The sequence below is a fragment of the Hippopotamus amphibius genome, chromosome 11, assembly GCF_030028045.1.
Source record: "Hippopotamus amphibius kiboko isolate mHipAmp2 chromosome 11, mHipAmp2.hap2, whole genome shotgun sequence".
Lineage (NCBI taxonomy): Eukaryota > Metazoa > Chordata > Mammalia > Artiodactyla > Hippopotamidae > Hippopotamus > Hippopotamus amphibius.
The window spans coordinates 54774884-54795630 of record NC_080196.1 but is presented as its reverse complement, the minus strand read 5'-3'; the positions used below and the strand labels follow the sequence as shown (position 1 = coordinate 54795630).

Sequence of the window (20747 nt, the reverse complement as noted above, 5' to 3'; positions counted from 1 at the left end):
GTAAGCTGTATAACTGTAATAGAATAATGTATTTGAAAATAGCATACTGAGGAAAGTATCGAATAATACAAATGATAATTGTCTTGCTCCTTTTTATTATGTTGGAATTAACTACCTAATTTTATTAACCATGCAAAAGGAAAAAATAAAACTCCAAGTTTAATAAACCAAAATTCACATAAATAAGTTTAAGAAAACAGGTACTACTGCCTCTGGAGTAAAGAAAGAATATTTGTGGCCAAAGCGTGTATCAGATTAGGGCGTGTCCACAGTCTCTTGTCTTATGACACATCCAGAAAAGTATCATTTTCTCCTACCTTATCTCTCTGGGCTTGACTGTGAAATGTGGGGGCAGCCACAGGAGAAAGGGAAGGAGCTCAACTCACACTAAAAAATAATTGAGACACATTCACACAATCAACATAATTACCAGTGCAAAAGGTAATGGAGAGGCTGTCTGGCATGGTCTTTTAAGTATGATTCCAATTATTTATAAAATGTAATGGAATAAGACCCATTACTCTATCCCCAGCCATCTATTCACACACATATACCAGCATCTCTCTCTTCCCCACTATCAAGGAGACTTTTCCTTTGGCCCGTCCAGTTGAAACCAAGTCTGACTAAAACTGAGTTGAGCTTGTAATTAATCCCTCTATACAAAACTTTACTCCTGGGGCTTCCCTGGTGGCACAGTGATTAAGAATCTACCTGCCAATGCAGGGGACACGGGTTCGAGCACCGGTCTGGGAAGATCCCACACGCCAAGGAACTAAGCCCCTGCGCCACAACTAATGAGCCTGTGCTCTAGAGCCCGCGAGCCACAACTACTGAGCCCACATGCCTAGAGCCTGTGCTCCACAACAAGAGAAGGCACTGCAATGAGAAGCCCCCACACTGCAACGAAGAGTACCCCCACTCACCACAACTAGAGAAAGCCCACGTGCATCAACGAAGACCCAATGCAGCCAATAAATAAAAAATAATTAAATTAAATTAAATTTAAATTGAAGGAAAAAGAAAACTTTACTCCTTTTCTTGTCTCGTTCCCCTCAGGGCTGAGGACAATCAAACAAAAAATAGGGACTGAAACCAAGCAGGGGGACCTCCCTGGTGGTGCGGAGGTTAAGAATCTGCCTGCCAATGCAGGGGACATGGGTTCAAACCCTGGTCTGGGAAGATCCCACATGCTGTGGAGCAACTAAGCCCATGCACCACAACTACTGAGCCTGAGCTCTAGAGCCACAACTACTGAGCCCACGTGCCACAACTACCAAAGCCCAAGCACCTACAGCCCGTACTCCACAATATGAGAAGCCACCGCAAAGAGAAGTCTGCACACCACAATGAAAAGTAGCTAGTCCCTGCTCACCACAACTAGAGAAAGCCCGTGCATAGCAACAAAGACCCAGTGCAGCCAATAAATTAATTAATTAACTTAAAGCAGGACCCTGTGGGCCTTCCCAGGTACAAAAGCCCCTCTCTGTCCCTATTCTTGTTTGTAGAAAAAAAAGTTTTAGAGATTCCCCAAATTCCAAAGAGCAGGCTCAAGCAGTTACTGATTAGGAGAATAAAGTCACCTTATTGTCCTAGTTCCTCCTGAAGGGATATAGGTTGTTATCACCTGATGCAATTCTTTAAGATGCTCTGTAGAAACTAAGACCCCCACCCAGGTGGAGGATGGTGACTACACACTGACCACAAGCACGCAGACCCCAGACTGGTTGGAACCAGAAGGCTGAGATACCCAAAACATCACCCCATTACCTAACAACCACCAATCAGAAGAAGGTCCACAAGCCATTCATGTATCCTTCAACCCTCTTCCCTAACACTGTCTTTCCCTGCCTGAAAGTCATCAGGGAGTTGGGGTCTTTTGAGCATGAGCTGCCTGTTCCCCTTATTTGGCACCTGTGGTGTAGAACAGAGACAACAAAAAGAAAGACCCACGACCAATGTGAAGGAAGGAAGGAAAGGAATGGGGAAAGGAAAAAAGATGTCAGCAACCTGATTTTGAACACTCATTTGGAATGGACAATCTGGGTATTAGCTGAAATGGAAAGAACAAAGGCAGAGAGAAGGTGACAGACAGATGGGGTTCCAGGGGAAGGTGGGGGTGGGGTGGTTTCATTTGAGGGTGGGTGTTATGTGGAAGGTTCCAGAGTAGCTACAGAGATGAGGGGGTTAAAGAATTTTAAAAAGGAAATTTTGATAATTTTATTGTGTTGTTATAACTGATAAAATGTATTCACCATAAGATCCTTTAAGAGGTACTTCTTAAATACTTTTGATTGCTACACTGTGCTTATTTGCTACTCTGTGTAGGTAGTGGGCAAGGTAGAGCCTCAGAACTCACCAAGCGACTAAATTCAAAACCTAAGGGGAAAAATGGCACAGATCAACCGGTTTGGAAGGCAGAATTTGAGACACAGATGTAGAGAACAAACATACGGACACCAAGCGGGGAAAGCAGGGCGGGGGGGTTAATTGGGAGATTGGGATTGCCACATATACATTACTAATAAGAAAAAAATATCAAATTGTACACTTTAAATATATGCAGTTTATTGTATGTCAATTATATCTCAATAAAAGTTCTTAAAAAAAAAAGAAACCTAAGGAAAGGAGAGAGTAAAACTAGGAAAGACAGTGGCTTGATCAAACAAGCTCCGGCTCTGTTCTCCTAAGCAGCTAGGTAACATCTTCATGTGCATCCTTGTGTTAAGATTACTAATAAACCATCAATTCTTTTTATTCACTTTACAAAGGCAATCCTCTCACGACATGAGGTTTCTCAAGCACAGCACTGTGTCTGGATGCCCAGCTCAGAGACCGTAAATGGCAAGTGCTCCATAAGTGACGGCCGAATTACAGAAAGTTTTTACGTTTTTACCCATTATTGTTCCTTGCTTTCACAACTCTTTATTTTCCTAAAATCCCTTTCTATTTATCCACAAGAATTTCCCCCAAATAATAAATCAAACCACAAGGCAAGGTGCTTATTATCCTTGATACCCACAGATGTGGAGGCCACAATCTATAAAACTGCCTCCTGAACTTTGCTTCTGAAGAAAATAAGCGGTTATGTCACATAAAACCTCTATGAATAAAAACATGGGAGCCCAGCAAGTAAAGTCAGTCACCAACCCCTCACTGGAAAGCCATATATACCTTTTAACCTTATATTCTAGAACGTACGCTTGCAATAAAGTTGATACTCTAAATAGAAAATGATCCCCAAGGGAAACAAAAAACAGCTCAAAATTCACTTACACTAAGCCAAACTAAAGTTTGTTTCAACACATAAAAAGTTTATATTTCTACTTGAAATATAAATTATATGAAGATAATCTCAAAAGTCTCAAATATTTAAATATTCTTTCATAAAACAGATTTGAAGTAAATTAAATAATTTGGGGTATTAATCCACCCTGTAACTCTGAGTTCTATAAAAACAATTTTTAAAAAGAAACAGCAAGAAATGAAATAAAAGACTTCCAAATTGGAAATGAAGAAGTAAAGCTATCTCTATTCACAGATGACACGATCTTGTACATAGAAAATTTTAGGGAATCTACTAAGAAACTATTAAAACTAACAAATAAGTTCAAGATTTCAGGACACAAGATCATTATACAAAAATCAACTGTACTTCTAAATTCTTGCAGTGAACAATCCAAAAATGAAATTAAGAAAACAATTTCATTTACAATAGCATCAGGTCAACTGATTTTTGACAAGGGTACCAAGAGCATTTAATGAAGAAAAATAGTCTCTTCAAAACATAGCTCTGGAACAACTGGACATCCACATACAAAAGAGTAATGCTGGACCCTTGTTTACATCATACCATATCCAAAAATTAATTTTTATTTCTTTATTTATTTTTGGCCAAGCCACATGGCATGCCGGGTCTTAATTCCCTGACCAGGGATCAAACCCACACCCCCTGCAGTGGAAGCACCCAAGTCTTAACCACTGGACTGCCAGGGAAGTCCCTAGCAATGCATTTTTAGATATGCACTAAAACAAGAAAGAAAAAACAAAAGATTGGACTTCACCAAAATTAAAAACTTTTGTGCTTGAAAGGATACCATCAAAAAAATAAAAAGAAAACTCACAGAATGGAGGAAAATATCTGCAAATCATATATCTGACAAGGGACTTGTATCTAGAATATATAAAGAACTATTACAATTCAATAATAAAAAGACAAATTATCCAATTAAAAAATGGGCAAAGGGTCCAAACAGACATTTCTACAAAGCTGTACAAATGTCTGGTAAGCACATGAAAACATGCTCAACATCATACATCACCAGGGCAACGCAAATCCATCCCACAAGATGCCATTTCACACCCACCAGGATGGCTAGAATAGATAACGGGTGTTGGCAAGGATGTGGAAAAATCAAAACTTTCATACACTGGTGGTGGGAATGTCAGATAATGAAGATTCTTTGGTAAACCGTTTGGCAGTTCCTCAAAAGTTAAAACATAGAATTACCAGTTGACTCAACAAATTCTTCTCTTGCATATATATCCAAGAGAAATGAAAACTTAAATCCACACAAAAATCTTGTACAGAAATGTTTATAGGAGCGTTATTCATATGGGCTAAAAGGCGGAAGGGACTCAGATGTCCACCAACTAATGAATGGGTAAAAACAAAATATGGTATATCCATATAGTTGAACATTCAGAAATAGAAAGGAATGAAGTAATGGTACATGCTATAACACGGATGAAGCCTGAAAACATTAAGTGAAAATCCCAGTCAGTCACAAAAGACCACATAGTCTGATTCACTTATATGGGATGTCCAAAACAGGCAAATCTATAGAGAAAGAAAGTAAATTAGTGGTTGCCAAGGGTAGTGAGGGGGGAGTGGGAAAAAGGGTATCAGATTTCTTTTAGAGGTGACAAAAATGTTCTAAAAGTGACTGTGGTGATGGCTGCATAATTCTGTGAAGATACCAAAAGCCCATGAATCACACACTTTAAATAGTTGGTTGACTTGTATCGTTTGTGAATTATATTTCAATAAACCTCTCACAAAAACTTAAGAAACACCATCATCAAGAGAAATTAGACAATTATCATAACACAACGTCAATTTTACCAATAACAGGTTTTTCTTTTAAATATGTCTTACAATATCTGCCAAATACAGTAAAATCTCCACCAAATTGAGGGACGATGCCAAGAGACACTACATTGAACAGCAGAAGCTCTCTTAATCAGCCACTATCTAGCTGACTTACCTCACACTCCCCAGTCCTCTAGAGAGGACACTGACTGATCTCTGTGACAACTACTGGCCATGAACAGGCTAGCTACTCCTTAGGTCACCAGGTAGGGGAGCTGAACGTTTATCACAGGTCAGTTAGGTCTGTTCCCAAACCTATTCATACACCTCAACTTATGTGACTACAAAAACAACTTAATTAAATGATGCATTATCTGATGGAATGTGAATGCATAACTACTATCCCCCTCCAAACTACAAACAGCAAAAGATATATATCAAAATAAGAATGACCTATGAAATAGAAGAGAATTTCAGAAAGAAAAGATTCTTCCCTTGAAGAGACACGGGACCTTCATCCAATCTTTAACACAGTCTATAAGACCTGGCACCACTTGTCTCTTCACACTCTCCATGCTGACAGCCTGCTCTTCCATCAGTTTCAAAGACAGCTTGCTCTCTGAGTCCTCACTATGCTGTCCTTTGGCCTGGAAAGTTCCACTCCATATCTAAACCCTTTCCATCAGCCTGGCCAACTCCTTAAAGCCAAGTTTGTCATTTATGCAAAGATGCATGTATCCCTAAGAATAGCACATAAAGGACACTCAAAGAATAAGTCAATTTTATTAAGTATATATGGGAAGAGATGTCTAGAATATTCTACACAGTCATTACAACTAGATGGCAGGAAGTTATTTTCACTTTCTTCTCTGCATCTGTCTGTGATAGAAAATACAACAAGCAAACATAATTTCTGTAAATGAATAAAAGTACTTTGAAAAGGAAATAAAAATCTAGCCCCTTCCCACTTTGATACTATCAGCATTGTACTGAAAAATTCTATTTTATCTTACTAAAAACATTTAAAATTTAAACTATTCATTGAGGCAGATTGACATGGCCCCTAGAAAAGGCAAATTATTAAGAAAACTTTCTATTATTAAAGTACTTAGAAGTGCTTAAGTTACCTGAAAGGTAAACTTTCTGTTCCCTCAAGAAAAAAATGTTTACTCCCAGATAATTTGATTACTCTGAAATCCTTTGCCAGACATATATAGAGTACAACTGTCACTGGTCTTCAAAATATAGTAAAAACTTTCATCAGTGTCTTAAAGTTTTCTGCACACAGATCTTTTGCCTCTTTAGACAGGTTTACTCCTAGGTATTTTATTCTTTTTGTTGCAATGGTAAATGGGAGAGTTTCCTTAATTTCTCTTTCTGCTCTTCTGTTGTTAGTGTATAGGAATGCAAGAGATTTCTGTGCATTCATTTTGTATCCTGCTACTTTACTAAACTCATCAATTAGTGCTAGCAGTTTTCTGGTAGAGTCTTTAGGGTTTTCTATGTATAATATCATGTCATCTGCAAAGAGTGATAATTTTACTTCTTCTTTTCCAATTTGGATTCCTTTTATTTCTTTGTCTTCTCTGACTGCTGTGACTAAAACTTCCAAAACTATGTTGAATAATAATGGTGAGAGTGGACACCCTTGTCTTGTTCCTGTTCTTAGAGGGAATTCTTTCAGTATTTCCCCATTTAGAATGATGTTGGCTTTTGGTTTCTCATATATGGCTTTTATTATGTTGAGGTAATTTCCTTCTATGTCCATTTTCTGGAGAGCTTTTATCATAAATGGATGTTGAACTTTGTCAAAAGCTTTTTCTGCATCTATTGAGATGATCATATGGTTTTTATCCTTCAATTTGTTGATATGATGTATCACGTTGATTGATTTGCGTATATTGAAGAATCCTTGCATCCCAGGGATAAACCCACTTGATCATGGTGTATGATTTTTTTCAACATCACTAATCATCAGAGAAATGCAAGTCAAAGCCACAATGAGGTACCACCTCACACCGATCAGAATGGCCATCATCACAAAATCTGGAAACAACAAATGTTGGAGAGGGTGTGGAGAAAAGGGAACTCTCCTGCACTGTTGGTGGGAATGTAAGTTGGTACAGCCACTATGGAAAACAGTTTGGAGGTTCCTTAAAAAACTACAATTAGAACTACCATATGATCCAGTAATCCCACTCCTGGGCATATACCCAGAGAAAACCATCATCCCAAAAGAAACATGAACCATAATGTTTATTGCAGCACTCTTTACAATAGCCAGGACATGGAAGCAACCTAAATGTCCATCAACAAATGAATGGATAAAGAAGATGTGGCATATATATACAATGGAATATTCCTCAGCTATAAAAAGGAATGAGATGGAGCTATATGTAATGAGGTGGATAGACCTAGAGTCTGTCATACAGAGTGAAGTAAGTCAAAAAGAGAAAGACAAATATTGTATGCTAACTCATATATACGGAATCTAAAAATGGTACTGATGGACTCAGTGACAAGACAAGAACAAGGACGCAGGTGCAGAGAATGGACTGGAGAACTCGAGGTTTGGGGGGGCGGGGGGTGAAGGGGAAGCTGAGACAAAGTGAGAGAGTAGCATAGATATATATATACTACCAACTGTAAAACAGATAGCCAGTGGGAAGTTGCTGTATAACAAAGGGAGTTCAACTCGAGGATGGATGATGCCTTAGAGGACTGGGACAGGGAGGGTGGGGGGAGTCGAGGGAGGGAGGGGATACGGGGATATGTGTATAAATACAGATGATTGAACTTGGTGTACCTCAAAAAATAAATAAATAAAATGAAAAAAATATATATATATAGTAAAAACTACACAAAGGAACACTACTTCTTATAAATTTTGTGTCCTATGGTCAATGTCCCCTGTATTTAAGACATCTATGACTGTACCACAGAAGGCCAATTTGGTAATAAATATTATCTGAGAGCGAGATGAGAGGGGAGAGATGGGAAAGAGGGAGCGGGGAGAGAGAGATAGAGGAGCGCTCATAATGCCGCCAGTCTGCACCTGATGACATGTGAAATCTAAGTGGAGATTAACTACTTATCACATCATCACTATCTCACTACCAACCTCTATTAGTACTGGCACTCAGAAGTAACAACTCAAAGGGAGACACAATTTACTCTACAGACACACAAACCGATTTCCAGAACACAGAAGCTAATGTCAATCAAACGGCAGCGTAAATTCAGACATGTTCTGGTTCTTTAATCCAAAAAGACAGCAAGCAGAATGTGAGTATACTTCCTGTTACTTTTAGCTTGCTGACTGAGGAGAAAATGCTGTTGTTACCAGAAGTTAATTTGAACTTACTCTTCCAATCCTTTTAAAGAACACATATCATCATCTTAACTTCTTGTCACACAATTCCGTTTATAAACCCTTAAATCAAGGTTTAAGATCAGACAATGCCTTCCAATAAAAAGTCAAATCTGATAGTTATACCTTTTTGTTTCTGCTAGATATTCTTAGATTTACTTAGTTTGGTATCAAAAACTATTTTCACAATTATATAAAACAGGCTCACTATGCAGCTAAAGTTGATGCAAATATTTTTGTAAAGATATCACATACTTCTTTCATGTTAATTTTTTAGTTACTTTTGAAATTAACTGAGGGCTATCAAATGTCAAATAAAGGAGGGGTTACTCATCCAATTATCACCATAAGTCTACATGAGCCAGAGGTAAAAATCAAAGTATAGGGGGCTGATTTAGCTAAAGACAAAAATGGATATTTTTTTTAGTATTATACTCTGTGTTAAAGCAGCAAACATCCACATACTACCTTTGGTAGTTAATTTTAGGCTGCTGAGGAAACATTAAAATTTTTCAAATAATCCAGTTTGTATCAAAAACTGTACATAACCAGAATGGAATAAGTTCAAATACTAACTGTGATGTATTTCTTGGCTCGTTCTCAAAATCTTTGGGTTTCCCCACAAAGCAGACTAATTCTAGGTCTGATTTCCCAGGAGGTTCAAATATTGACATATAGCATAATTCCTGAGTCATTCTGAGTAATTCAGAATCAGACTAATTCACAAATGACTCCAGTTCAGACCCTACATTCACCTAACAACGGGGCTGGAGGTTCGTAGATGGCATTTGTTCACTCCTTTGCCTGGTTTCCAGTCACGTATTCCCTCGCCACACAATGCCAGGACCAAAAGGGTCACAGGTGAGAAGCATATACACAGGAAGGACAATTTCACTGTGCCAAATGGGGCACAAAATTAATTATCAGCATTATGCAGATGGCTTACACAGCAGACAAATACAGGCTGGATAAAGACAAGCATAAGAAAGGTGAAGAGAAGTGGTTGCAACATACCAGCTACATGGCCTTGGGCAAGTTACTTAACCTCTCCATACATTAGCTCCCATTTCCAAAATACAAATAATAGTATCCACTTTATAAATCTGTCGTGAGAATTAATGTCTATAACAGTACTCAGCATATAGCAAGCTCTAAAATATTTTTTAAAGATGTATGTGGGAATGAAACAGAGTAAGTACTTATATATGGCACATGTGAACTTTATTTCTAAGATGGAACATGAGTCTTTTTCATAGTTTCCCTCAGTAAAGCTTAAATTTTTCTGCTATGCTATGATTTTTACAAACTAGCTCTATCAAGGTTAAAGTACTGACAAAAGTTATTTTATGTAATGCTTTAACCAATTTCACTTAAAATACAGCAAATCCATCAAGGACAACAGAACAGGATTGCCCTGGTTACTCATATAACCTTCTGGACTACTAAAGGAAAAGGGCCTCTGAGTGCTACATAATTAACTGTAGTTAATAAAAGACAGAATGTGATGAAATTTGGAAAGCTAAAAACAATGAAAAAGTCTCAATTAAGATGCTTGAAAATTCAAATCTTTTATGTTTTAGTATTTTTAAGTGCTTAGCCTTTTCTTCAAATATAAGAGTATAACCCAAAAGACTATTTAAATAATGGCAGAAGGAAAAACTTGTAAACTGGGAGTGAAAGTTCCCCTAAACTGTGGTTGGGACTGCTTCCTTGACAAGCAAATCTCAAGTACAGGTCAGTCATGCAAGAGTTCATAAATTATCAGTTTGAGCTGTGAGCCACTCTGGGACAGGAGGCCAAGGGAGCGTACACACTATTGACAATACAGGTCCTCCTCAAGACCAAAGAGACAGAACACAGATCAGTGGTTGGGGGGGTGGGGACAACAAAATGGAGTGGGGGAACCCTGGGGGGGAATGAAACTTGACTGTGGAGACAGTGTTTGTCACAACTTGAAGAATTCTAACTAAAAACTTTGCATTCTAGTGTACATAAATTAGTTTCTATTTTCTTCAAAAAACAGAAACAAAGTTGTAAGAAAAAATTACATTGCCTATTAAAGTAAAAATTTTGCGTGTCTTTTAAAACAAATTATATGAAAGATTTCCTTTCATGAGTTCAAATGCTAGAAAACACTCATATAATCCAGTGTGTTAAAAAAAATTTCCACACAGTGAGAAATAAGGTAAAACACCCTATTTTAAGAAACATTAAGCTATTCCTTGAGTTACTGAATGCCTGTGTATGGCTTCCTTGCTTTCTCTAAAGTCCCAGTCTGGGTTGGTTTTTCTAAATTCAGGGAAAGTATTACAAAAAAGAACTAACAGTAAAACTAGAAAAGAATTCATAACATGATTTTTATGTACTAAAAAAACTATTAAAATAACAGTCAAACACTTTCAGCCACGTGGAAAAGTGAGGGGGCTGTGGCTCCCGGAGTGTCTGGTGGCCTCAACAGGAGTCAGACCTTGCTTCTCACTCACAGGAAGCCCCAGACATCCTGACCCCCACCCTGCCGTGCTCATTCCCAGCCCGCGCCTAAGGCTCCACTTGCACCGCACCCGCCTTGGGACGAGGCCAGAAGCAAGGAAAGAGGGCGCGGACAGAGCTCGGGCGCGATCCCTTCCTCCTCCCCAGGAGAGGCTGGATGTGTATGCGCCGTGGGCCCCACGTACTCTCGGTGGTCCAGCCCCCCTCTCACTCCTCCCACCTGCACCCAGGTTCGCAGCTCTGGCTGGACTGGACCCCACGCCAGGGAGGGTCCGTAAGGCTTTTCACTTACAGGAGGAACAGGGAATGTCTTTTCTCAACAGAAAAGCAATTTTAGGATGAAAAGAGGCTCTAGCAGTCACCGCTGTGACCCTCACTCTCAAAACAGATTGGCTTCATCCCTCTATCACAGCTTTCCTCGCCTTCCACTGTCCACCTCAGGGCTCTGGTTTGATCTCTCTCGACCCCCAACTCCAGTTCTCAGGAAGAAGTACCTCTGCTCTTCCGGCCCCTGCCCAACAGTTCTCAAACTGGTTAGTTTTAGGACACTTTTACACTCAAAAATTACCAGGGAGTCCAAGGAGCTTTTGTTTATATGAGCTATAATCTATGAAACATTTACTGTATTAGAAATTAAAACAGCAATTTTGATTGAATCAAATTAAATTATTTAAAAATATTATTAAATACGTTAACACATGTAACATTTTTACAGAAACTCAAAAATTTCAAAAAAATAGTAAAAGGGGTGATACCGTTTTACATTTTTGCAATCTCTCTCTCTCTCTCTCTGCCCCCTTACTACCACTACCAGCACCAAATGTACAGTTTCCCCCAACCTACAAAAAGAAAAACTTCCTAAACTATCTCCTCCTTCTCTCTGAACTCCTTGAAAAAGTTCCCACTCCCTCTACTGCCCCTCCTTTTTATTACCAAATATAAATACAGAGACATTCTCATTTCAAAAAAATTCAAGCAATATAGATAAACCACCATCCACAACCCCAATCTCTTCCCCAGAGGCAATAACCACTCACTCTAAAAATACCCTGAACCCATTTTGTAATCTCAATATCAGACTGAATTTTTTATTTTCTCGTCATTTTCCCTCTTTAAAAAGACCAAAAAAAAACTCTGGAAGAGAATTCTGTTTAGATTCCATTTCTTTGGGTGATCTAAGTTATGGATCAAAGGACAGAGCTATCACCTACGAGATAACATGAAGTGACTTTACTATATAAAGCAAGTGCTACACAAAATGTTAAAACCATGTTGATTTTATGGAGACAAAACATAGTAAGAATAATGAGACTTAGGACTATGCCTTGTATGTAAAATCCTCACATTTCATTACTCAAATGCAGATGAATGCTGATTATATTTGTATCATTTTGATATAGGTAAGTGTCTAAAACATTTTCACCTATTATAATCTCTCTAAAATTTCACAACCCATGGGATTAAAAGAGATTATCTTTGACATTTTATAAGTAAGAAAGCCAAAGTTCTGAGAGAAAAAAATTACTAGCTCAAAATTACATAGCTAGAAAGATGCACATCAGAAACATATTTTTGGACTCAAATCAAATCCCACTCCTTTATATCATATTGAACAATACATCAAAATATAAAATTATTAAGTTCTTGCCCATTTTTACAGCTACAGTACAGAAATTACTTCTCAAGTTGAATAAAAAATACAAACTGAGCTGGATAACTTCTGAATGCAAAAAAGAATAAATTATTTTTGCTTCTTTATTATACAATATAATCCCTTAGGAAGCTTGCATCTTGCTTAAAATAACAATTAAAATTTAATAAAACCTATATCAACATGTAGCTGTATTATAAAATTAGAAAAATAACTTCTTAAATCCTTAATTAGGTATTGCCATTAACAAAAGACCTAAGACTCCTAATTAATGATGACACAACAGCTCCAGAAAAGAACACCACACATACATAATTCATTGATGCTGCCCTCAGATTTCAGTGTCACCACTGAATTTCTGCAAGGGACACACGGAGTCACACGGAAATCCCTTAAATTTCACAATCAGAATTTTAAATTATTTAAATTGTTAAAAAATAATAAAGCTACTTACACAAATGACAAAGCATTTAATTCATCAGTAACCTTACTGAAATACTTTCCAAGTCCCTATTTTTTCCTACTCCTAGGTGACTCCATTGGAGTCCAACACATTTAAATGATTTACTATGGCACACTAGATTGGATTATTAAAAATTGAACTCAAACTATTTCCTATTAAGGGCTCTGAATCTTAGTTAACTACACTTCACAAACAACAACACATGAAAGTTTTTAAACTAAGATTAGGCTCATCTTTGGAACACACCTTGACATTTTAAAAATATCAACGAGATAACTGATTTTTCTTCACATTTTACTCTTCCTAAATATAAAAGATATATACTTGCTCTCAATACACCCTTATCAGAAGACCAAAAACCTATAGTGAAATATTTCAGTACTCAAGTTAGTCTAAATAGAACTTCAAAGTTGCATTACTAACAAATATTTGAGGATTTCTCTTACCTCTGTTTCTGTACAATGTGAATACTCCAATTTATCTGTAATAAAAATACAAAAAGTTACTTTCAGAGGATTTTGGTTTTTTATTATTGACAAAAAAAATCTGAGCTATTTTGACTATGGCTTCAGTATATCTATGAAAATCTATGCAAAAAAAAAGGGGGGGGGAGTGCTAGAATGACCAAATATTCTAGAAGGTCCTGCTTAAGAGATTTAATTTTAAAAATGCCCATAAGAGAATGAGAAAAAGATGGCAAGAACATGCTTAACTGTACTAAGCTATAAAACATATACACATATTTCATATACATATATATAAATTAATGAAACTAAAAAAACAAATACTTTTTTCTTGCTTTCTTTTTAAAATACCTTAAAATACTTTAAAGGCATTAAAAAGGTACCATTTAAAATACTTGAAAATACCTTTCAAAAGTCTTTAAAAGACTCTTGGGCCCTTCCCTAAATATATTTCCAGTTTAAAGTTACACTGATCATTTCAATTAAAGCAGAAATGTTTCAAATTCCTATTTAATCTACAATGGTTATTTTTCATTAATACATGAATAGACACAACCATATAATTAATTAAGTAATTCTTCCAATAGAGGATTATCTGTAGAATAACCAGACTGAACAATATTTGGCTGTACCAACATTAATATTTTCTCGTCGTCCCTGAAACATAATACCAAAGAACATGTACAGTTATACATTTCTGTCAATTTGGGTGATTAAAACATACTTTTAAAATTAAAAAAAACAGCTATTTTAAAGGAGAATCACTTACCTGGTTTTAACAAAAAGAATAAATAACATATTTATATTGGATACTAAAATACTTAATTTACCTAGTCTACATTTCTTAAATTTCATTGCCCTAACTTCAAATATACATTTATCTCTACCTCTTTCCCTCCACCCAAAACTATCTTTCTTCCTAACTAACTCCTTCTCCCCAGCCTAGGACACCCCCACACCTACCCCACAGGGGTTGTTCCATCAGTCTGTGATTTTTTTTTTTAATGATTAATGAGAATTTATATACCTTAGAGTCTACAATGATACCACCAAAAAAAATCATAAATAATGTTTCTACATGCCTCTCAATCTTAAGATGAAAAATAAAAGTTGAAACCCACAATTTCTGATCACCTAATGATCCTAATGTGAAATACTGGCTGAAATTGAGACCAGAAAATAAGGAACCTTGGGTTCTGTGAATTAAAAATCATATATAAGCAATAAATAATTTTAAATTATATGAACACATAGATAAAATGGGTTTAATCATGTGTTTATATACTAGTTTGATAAACATATAACATTTATATATTTAGTGTTATATAAAATTATATATTATAGGGTTATATTTATCATATTATATATTATCACATTTGTATATGACTGTTTGCTCAGAACATTAGTGCTTTTGATAGATTAATTATACTTGACCCCTACAGAAATGGTAATTAATTTAACATAGCAAAGTACTGTGGACAAGAACAGCTCAAAAAAGGGCACAGAATACCTCTCAGCAAATATTTACTGAGTGTCCACTCTGTAAAGGAGGAAGAGGAAGGGAGAAATATGGTATCAAGATAACAGAGAGCAACCTCTTTGAGAGTACATGGATATACATCTTCAGTATGATACATTCTCAGGGTAAAGAGAATTACAAAGAAATACAGAATTTTATGTAGTAGATTTGTTCTTGGTAGAAGTGTTGGTGAAAAATTCTGAAACTATTTTGCATGTATAGTAGCTTTGGGCAAACTAGTAAATACAGTGATATTGTTGGGAATCATCAACAGAGGGAAAGGAATAATACAAACCTAGCATGTGGGAAGCAAAGAAGAGCCCTGCAGTGGCGAATTGGACCAAGAGGTGTTAACACAGCTTCAGAAAATCATCTATTTCCTAGCTCTGCCCTCCAAAAGAAGGAGAAGCAACAGCACCCCAGTTTACAAGGGCATGCCTAGCCCATTCCCACTCAAAGGAACCAGGACTCCTCGGGAAAACGGTAGAAATCAGGGCTGGGACAGGGAAATTATAAAATAAGCTGAAACATCTTTTTGCACTAGAAAGAAATGAAGTACTCAGAGAATGAGAGACGTACAAGTCCTGTAAGATTCTTTCAATGACCTCTGTTATAAAACTGAAAATGCTTTCCTGTAAGAGTACAAAAATTTTTGTGATAACACACACCGCTTTCAATTATTCAATTTGAACTGGTGCCTTAGTCATGCAAATATGAAAAGGAAGTTAAATACGAAGTGCCTGACCACCTGCACTACTCTGCCATCCAAATCCCTGCTCAGACTCTGACCCAGGAATCAGAAAATCCCAATTACATGACAGCAAAGCTTAAGGGAAACTTGGAAATGATCTTGACCAATCCACTCATCCATAAATGGGTAATCTGAGCCTGAGGAGCCAAACATGTACAAAACGACACGGAGCAAAGAGAAGCCTCCAGGGTTCCGAACCTCACGAGAGTAGCAGTGTGCTTTTGTTACTCTACTTCTGCATTCCCACCTGCAGGGGCCAGCATGCCAGCTACCTACCACTGATGACACTGTTTCTGGGGAAAGGCATCCCCTCATTTAACACTTGGAAACTGCCAGTACAGCACCTAGGATTTTCATGGGACACCTTTAAGCCTTTCTTCAAAGGTTGGCCTCTGCTTACAGAACCAGATCTAAGGAATCCCTTTAAAACCTACAATCTTATGACTTCATGTTCAACAATCCCAGTGACCTAAACTGATGGTAGGCCTAACCAAGGTTTGAGATTATCAAATGTAGTGAATTAGTTCTTTAAATTAAAGTAACTTCACTGATTTATTGATTCTATTAATTTTTATTAGGTTGAGTTTAATTAGAAGGCTAGATTAACTATGTGATGATACAAAATAAAATCAAATATCTGAAATAGTATTTAAACATTAAGTTTCAAAATATTTCAACATTATCAAAGTATTTATACACCAGCAAGCCAAAAATTCAGCTCAGTATTTCTCAAAAGGAACAAGCATCTTAACAATGCTGCAAAGCATCAAGGCTGGGGTTCAGACCCTCGTTTTTAACTAACTCTGAAATATCTCATGCTCTTAAGATTTACTAGACAAGTTCTCTCATGTCCCAAGAAATAGAAAAATTAATGTCTTCCTATAAGTTAACATAGAATGGCTTTTAAAAAACCACACTAGTCCTACTATATGTCCATCATAAAGAACTCATCACCTAAGAAACACTGTCATCTTTAGCAGACATTTTAAATCTCCAATGTTGATAATCAGATAATCCCACTCAGCAGGCCCACTCAATAAGGTACCAGAGGGAACAGGCTGTGAACACGCCCCACCCTGTAGGCCACTCAGAGCCCTGCTGTTCACACAGCACTTTCTGAAATGGCCTCACCTCAATGGAATCACAAATTCTGATGAACCATGCTGGAAATTAAGGCACAGTTTCAAAAAAACTCACAGATGTTCACAGAGACAAAGAATACTTTTAAATTAAGGTAGTACTCCAGTCTTTGGAGTAGAAATCTCAGCGTATGGCTGAATTATCACACAGTCAATTATCAGTATGATTCAAATTAGCTGAATAAGCAAAAGGCAAACTATGCCTGCCAAAAAGACAGAGAATCCCGGGAACTTTTAGGATGAATAAATCGCTCTGAGAATTATTCTCCAGTGTTTTCCTATGTGACCAAATTCTGGGCAGTGCTGAGGTCTATCTGTTCTGTTTCCTAGTGAAACAAAGCAATATCGCCTCCTTGCCAGCTTACTCCTACCCCCTCGTTCCTTCTATAAATACTTATTGAACACCTACTGAATACTATTGGTAACACTGATGATAAAGCAGCAAACAAGCCAGGCACGGTCCTGCCCAGCAGGGCTTAAATGTTAGTGAACAGAGATCAAAAAAAGGAATCAAAGAAAATAATTACAACTGGCAATAAATGCCATTAAGGCCAGAAAAGGGAGTGAAAGAAAATAACAGGTAAGACTCCTTAAGAAGATGACACTTAAACAGAGACCTGGAAGTGGGGTAGCAGCTCACTGCAGGGCAGGGCAGGGCTGGGGAAGCCGCTGCTCAGTCGGGAACCAGGCGGCAGCTGTGGGAAGGTACTGGAAGCATCTGCAAGGACAGGCGGGGGCAGATCACGTGGGCCTTGAAAGACAGTACAGGGCGTTCCGATTTGAGGTGAAGTACAATGGGAAGAGCATGAGCTGGTCTGAGGTAGGTTTCCAGGTCAGTTGTGATATATGATGAACACAGCATAGAGGGTCAAAGTGAGAGCCTGTGGCTAGCGAGGAAGCCACCGTCACTGTCCTGGGGAACAATGGGGCCACCAACATGGTGGCGACAGTGCCCAGGAAGAAAAGCAGTGGATGCAAGGTATGAATCAGGAGCAGAATACACAGGACCTGCTGACAGGCTGATAAGGGGTGGAGCAGGGCAAGAAGGAAAGAAGGACACCCTGAACATGCTCCATTTTTCCAAGAAAAGTATTCTTGATGACTTGATCAAAACTGATCAACAACAGCATTAGTTTAAGAACTCAAATACTTTATAAGAGAGTAGCAGGTTCGGGACAGTTTTTATATTAATATTGGAAAAAAAAGAATAGTTTTGAACAGTTAGGCTGAAAATCAGGAATAAAATAATGAATAAAATAATTTTTGTATTTTTGAAACACTAAGGTCACTGAGGGCTTAGAATCCATGATCAGCACACACTTTTGTTTGCTGGGGGTTTTTTGTTTGTTTCTCTGTTTTTAGGCTGTGCCATGTGGCATGTGGGATCATAGTTTTCAGACCGGGGATCAAATCCGTGCCCCCTACATTAGGAGCACAGAGTCTTAACCACTGGACCACCAGGGAAGTCCCTAGTTTGCTGTTTCTGCATCAAAAGTAAGGACAGTGAAACTATGTAATCATTAGCTTATGCCCAGCTCCCCCAACAAAATCATTTTTTTAAGTTACACTTTTAAAGAGAAAAAAAAGCTATGCATTTGACACAAGAAACAGCTACATAGAGGATACTTCTGACTGTTAAATTATAAAATCATTATCTCCTATGTGGAACAAATTCACTAGTATAGATGCTCAAAGATTAACAGGAATTTAGAAATGGGAGAAAATACTCACTGACCAACTAAAGCGTTTCATTAAGTTTCTCTTCTTGTCCTGGCTGTCAGGAAGAATGAAATAAAATTTAACTTTCCATTGCCATAATGGCCCTGTGCTAATGTATTTCTTCACAACTGCTGATGTTCAAGCAGCAGAGTATCTAAGTAAGCCTTTCTCTTGGCTGCCTTGGTAAGGCCATCTGGTAGAACACGTGTCAAGAACAAGCCTTTAGATTTTGATACGCCTAGGTTCAAATCGCCATTCCATCACTTTAAGATACTTCCCAGAGTTTTCAGCTTTCTCGTCTACAAAAAAAGGAGGATAATTCCAATCCCGTGAGGCCAATGAGAAAATTAAATGGGAAAAAAAACTTGTGAAGGGCTCTGCATGATGCCTACAGTAGGGGCTCAGCAACTGGCGTATTATCACAACCCTGTGGAAAGAAGGGTGATGTGGACACACAAAAATAAAGTCCTAAGTAAAACTGGCATCGTGAATCAACAAAGATTGTATTCTTCAAAACTCTTGTGATAAAATACTCTATAGAGAAACCAAATGTAAATTTTTGTTTACCAGATCACAACCATGTAAAAGAGGTACATAGACTTTGAAATACAAAAAGTAGCTAAATCATATGATCAATTATTGTAAAATTCAGCTCATTTTTATACTTGTTCACTAAGATCTTTAAAGGCCACTGCCTTTTACTCTACACCTCTCTCCAGAGCTTCCTAACACAAACACTCTCCTCTCCTCATGTGATGGTGTCTGGGGTGCTGATATCAGCAGTGGCTCAGGCCGGGGTGGTGGGAAGAGGGGTTTCATCAGTTATTACTCAGAGGTGAAAATAAGAAAATCTGGAATGGCCATCTCTATCATCAGCCCATAAACACAGAGACTAAATAAGCCAAATGATGACCCCCTCCCCCAAGACGTCCACATCCTCATCCCCAGAATCTGTGAATATACTACCTTACATGGCAAAGTGATTCTGCAACTGTGGTTAGGGGTCTTGAGTGGGGAGAGTCTCCTGGATTATCCAGGTGGGACCCATGTGAGCACAAAGGGCCTTACAAGAGACTCACAGAAGGAGCTGTGGTGATGGAAGCCAAGGCTGGAGTGAGGTGATTGCAGGAAGGGGAACACAAAGCCAAGGAACATGGGAAGTCTCCAGAGGCTGGAAAAGGTGAGGAACAGACTCTCTCCTGGAACCTCCTGAAGGAATGCAGCCCTGCCAACACCTCAATTTCAGCCCATAAGACCCATTTTCAGACTTCTGACTGACAGAGCTGTAGGATAATAATTTTGTATTGTTTTAAGCCATGAAATTATTGGTGGTTTGTTACAGAAAACAAATACACAGACCATCAGAAAGTCAAGGCAATATGACATCCTCTCACCATCCCAAACATGACCCTCAGGCCACCCTGTATATGAGCTAATCCCATAGAGAATGACCCAAAGGGCACAGGACAATAGAGCACAGTGGTAAAGCACAAGGACTCCAGGCCAGACTCTGGGGTTTGAATCCCAGGTGGACTCTTGGCTGTACTTAAGGCCTCTACACTTCACCTCCCATTTGTAAGGTGGAGGTTAATAACAGCACCTATCACAGGGTTGTTATGAGGATCAAAAGTAATAAAGTAAACTGCTAAGCCCTTCCACGGTCACACAATAAGTACCTGATAAGCATTAGGTCTATTACCACTTAAGTCTTTGAAGCCTTCTCTCCAGGGAGAAAATAAGTCAAAAAGACTTTCCTCTTTCAAACCCAAAAAGCTGTAGTCCACAGACTGCTTGGCCCCTCAGATATGGAGGTATAATTGACAGGCCCGCATTCATACCCTGGCCTGTAAGTAGGAAGCCCACCACACCATCTGTCCATCCCGAGTCCCCTGCACCTGTACGTGCTGCACCAGCCACAGAAGAAGACTCAGAGTTCACGGCCCTCACCCCACTCTCCTCTGCCTCCCCTGTCCCGTCCAGGGCATGCAATGTTCATCTCGCATTGCCAGTGCACACCCTTGAGAGTCTTATCTTACCTCTCAAGTTCTCCTTCCAACATTGACAGCACTAAAAATTATAATTTTTCATCTCC

General features: G+C 38.2%; 1 protein-coding gene across 7 annotated transcripts in view; it reads right to left on the bottom strand.

Moving 5' to 3' along the window:
• SPIRE1 (spire type actin nucleation factor 1) overlaps positions 1-20747 on the bottom strand; it is a 214381-nt gene that overhangs the window by 176337 nt on the left and 17297 nt on the right. For all 7 annotated transcript variants that reach the window (XR_009047974.1, XM_057698892.1, XM_057698893.1 and 4 more), the window contains exon 2: positions 13510-13544. Coding sequence is in view for 6 of the 7 variants with exons in the window: in XM_057698892.1 (XP_057554875.1) it covers positions 13510-13544 (35 nt within the window). In the remaining variant the exon portion in view is untranslated. The remainder of the gene's footprint in view (positions 1-13509; positions 13545-20747) is intronic.